This window comes from Galeopterus variegatus, unplaced genomic scaffold (genome assembly GCF_000696425.1).
Source record: "Galeopterus variegatus unplaced genomic scaffold, G_variegatus-3.0.2 Scaffold4404, whole genome shotgun sequence".
Classification (NCBI taxonomy): domain Eukaryota; kingdom Metazoa; phylum Chordata; class Mammalia; order Dermoptera; family Cynocephalidae; genus Galeopterus; species Galeopterus variegatus.
In genome coordinates, this window is record NW_007730515.1 from 100,707 (window position 1) to 102,038 (window position 1,332).

General features: G+C 49.5%; 1 protein-coding gene across 1 annotated transcript in view; it reads left to right on the forward strand.

Moving 5' to 3' along the window:
- Window positions 1–1,226: 1,226 nt before the first annotated feature.
- VMA21 (VMA21 vacuolar H+-ATPase homolog (S. cerevisiae)) overlaps window positions 1,227–1,332 on the forward strand; it is a 20,668-nt gene continuing 20,562 nt past the window's right edge. Inside the window, exon 1 of the mRNA XM_008587496.1 lies at window positions 1,227–1,330. Coding sequence (XP_008585718.1) covers window positions 1,227–1,330 — 104 coding nt within the window. The remainder of the gene's footprint in view (window positions 1,331–1,332) is intronic.

The window sequence follows — 1,332 nt, forward strand, 5'->3', positions numbered from 1 at the left end:
CATAACAATGTTTCAGTTAAGGATGGACAACACATACACGACGATGGTCCTACAAGATTATAATGGCTACACCTTACAGCCTAGGTGTGAAATAGGCTGCACCATCTAGGTTTGTGTAATTACACTCTGATGCCCGCACAAGACATTGCGTTAAGCGAATTTCTCAGAACATGGTTAATTGACGTATGACTGTACTGAACATTGCTTTTGTAGATGACATAAACGAATGAGCATGGCTGAGTTCCAATAAAATATTATTTGTGGACACTGAAATTTGAATTTCATATAATTTTCACGTGTTGTGAGAGGTTCTTTTTGCTACCACGTAAAAATGGAAAAACCATTCTTAGCTCACAGACTATAGAAAAACAGGTGGCAGGCTGTATTATTTGGTCCAGAGCTACATCCTCCCTAATTCTGCTCCGAGTTCTTACATTAAGTGGTTCTTATCCACACAAGGGTCTAGATGAGGCCCAAAGAGGGATTATTTAGTTTGAAGTAAAACCCGGGCTTCCTGCTGCCCATCCACTGTCCTTTCCAGCGCTCTAAGCTGCTCGTTTAGTCCTGATTTCAGATGTGGTCTTTGTAATCCATGTGGTGCGGAAAATAGATGTGTGGTCAGCGGCCCTTTCCAGGAGTTGACCATGTAAGGGCTGTCCTCTTATTAGCAGCCAGTGGCAACCTAATTTTGTCAAGCCTGACCCCAGGCTTACGCACCCTTTTCGTTTATATCTTTCTCGGGTTGCACAGGCCTGGGAGGCCCATCTGTCCTTACTATTTGAGTCTCTGTTGTCTCATTGGCGGCTGAGCAGCTGCAAAATGTTTTTAACTTTAAGTGGCAGTTGGGGTCACCGGCACAGGGCCTGGAACAGTCACTCTCAGCAAGGGTTCTTTCAGCTCTGATTTTTGTAGTTTCATGGACTCGGGTGAGTGTTAAATTAACTCCCCCCAGTTTCCCACGGCTGGACTTCCACCGCGGGGAGTAATTAATGAGGGGTTTGCTCAAGGGCTGTTGGAATAACGTTCATTGCTTTTTTTGTGTTGTTGTCGTCGTCGTAAACTGCTCAGTTGCCTAGCACCACAGCCGTCTGCCTGGTCATCCTTCCTCGGGGCTCAACTGCTCAGGTGGCCTCGCAGCCGAAGCTCGGCGACGGGGACCGAGACGGGACGAGAAGTTCTCGTGCGAGCTCAGGGGGCGGCGGTGACACCGCCCACCCCAAAGGACCATGCTACGCGGCAAATCCCGGCTCAATGTGGAGTTGCTGGGCTACTCGCCCGGCTTGCTCCTGGAGCACAGGCCGCTGCTGGCAGGGCGCGCGCCGCGGAGCCCCC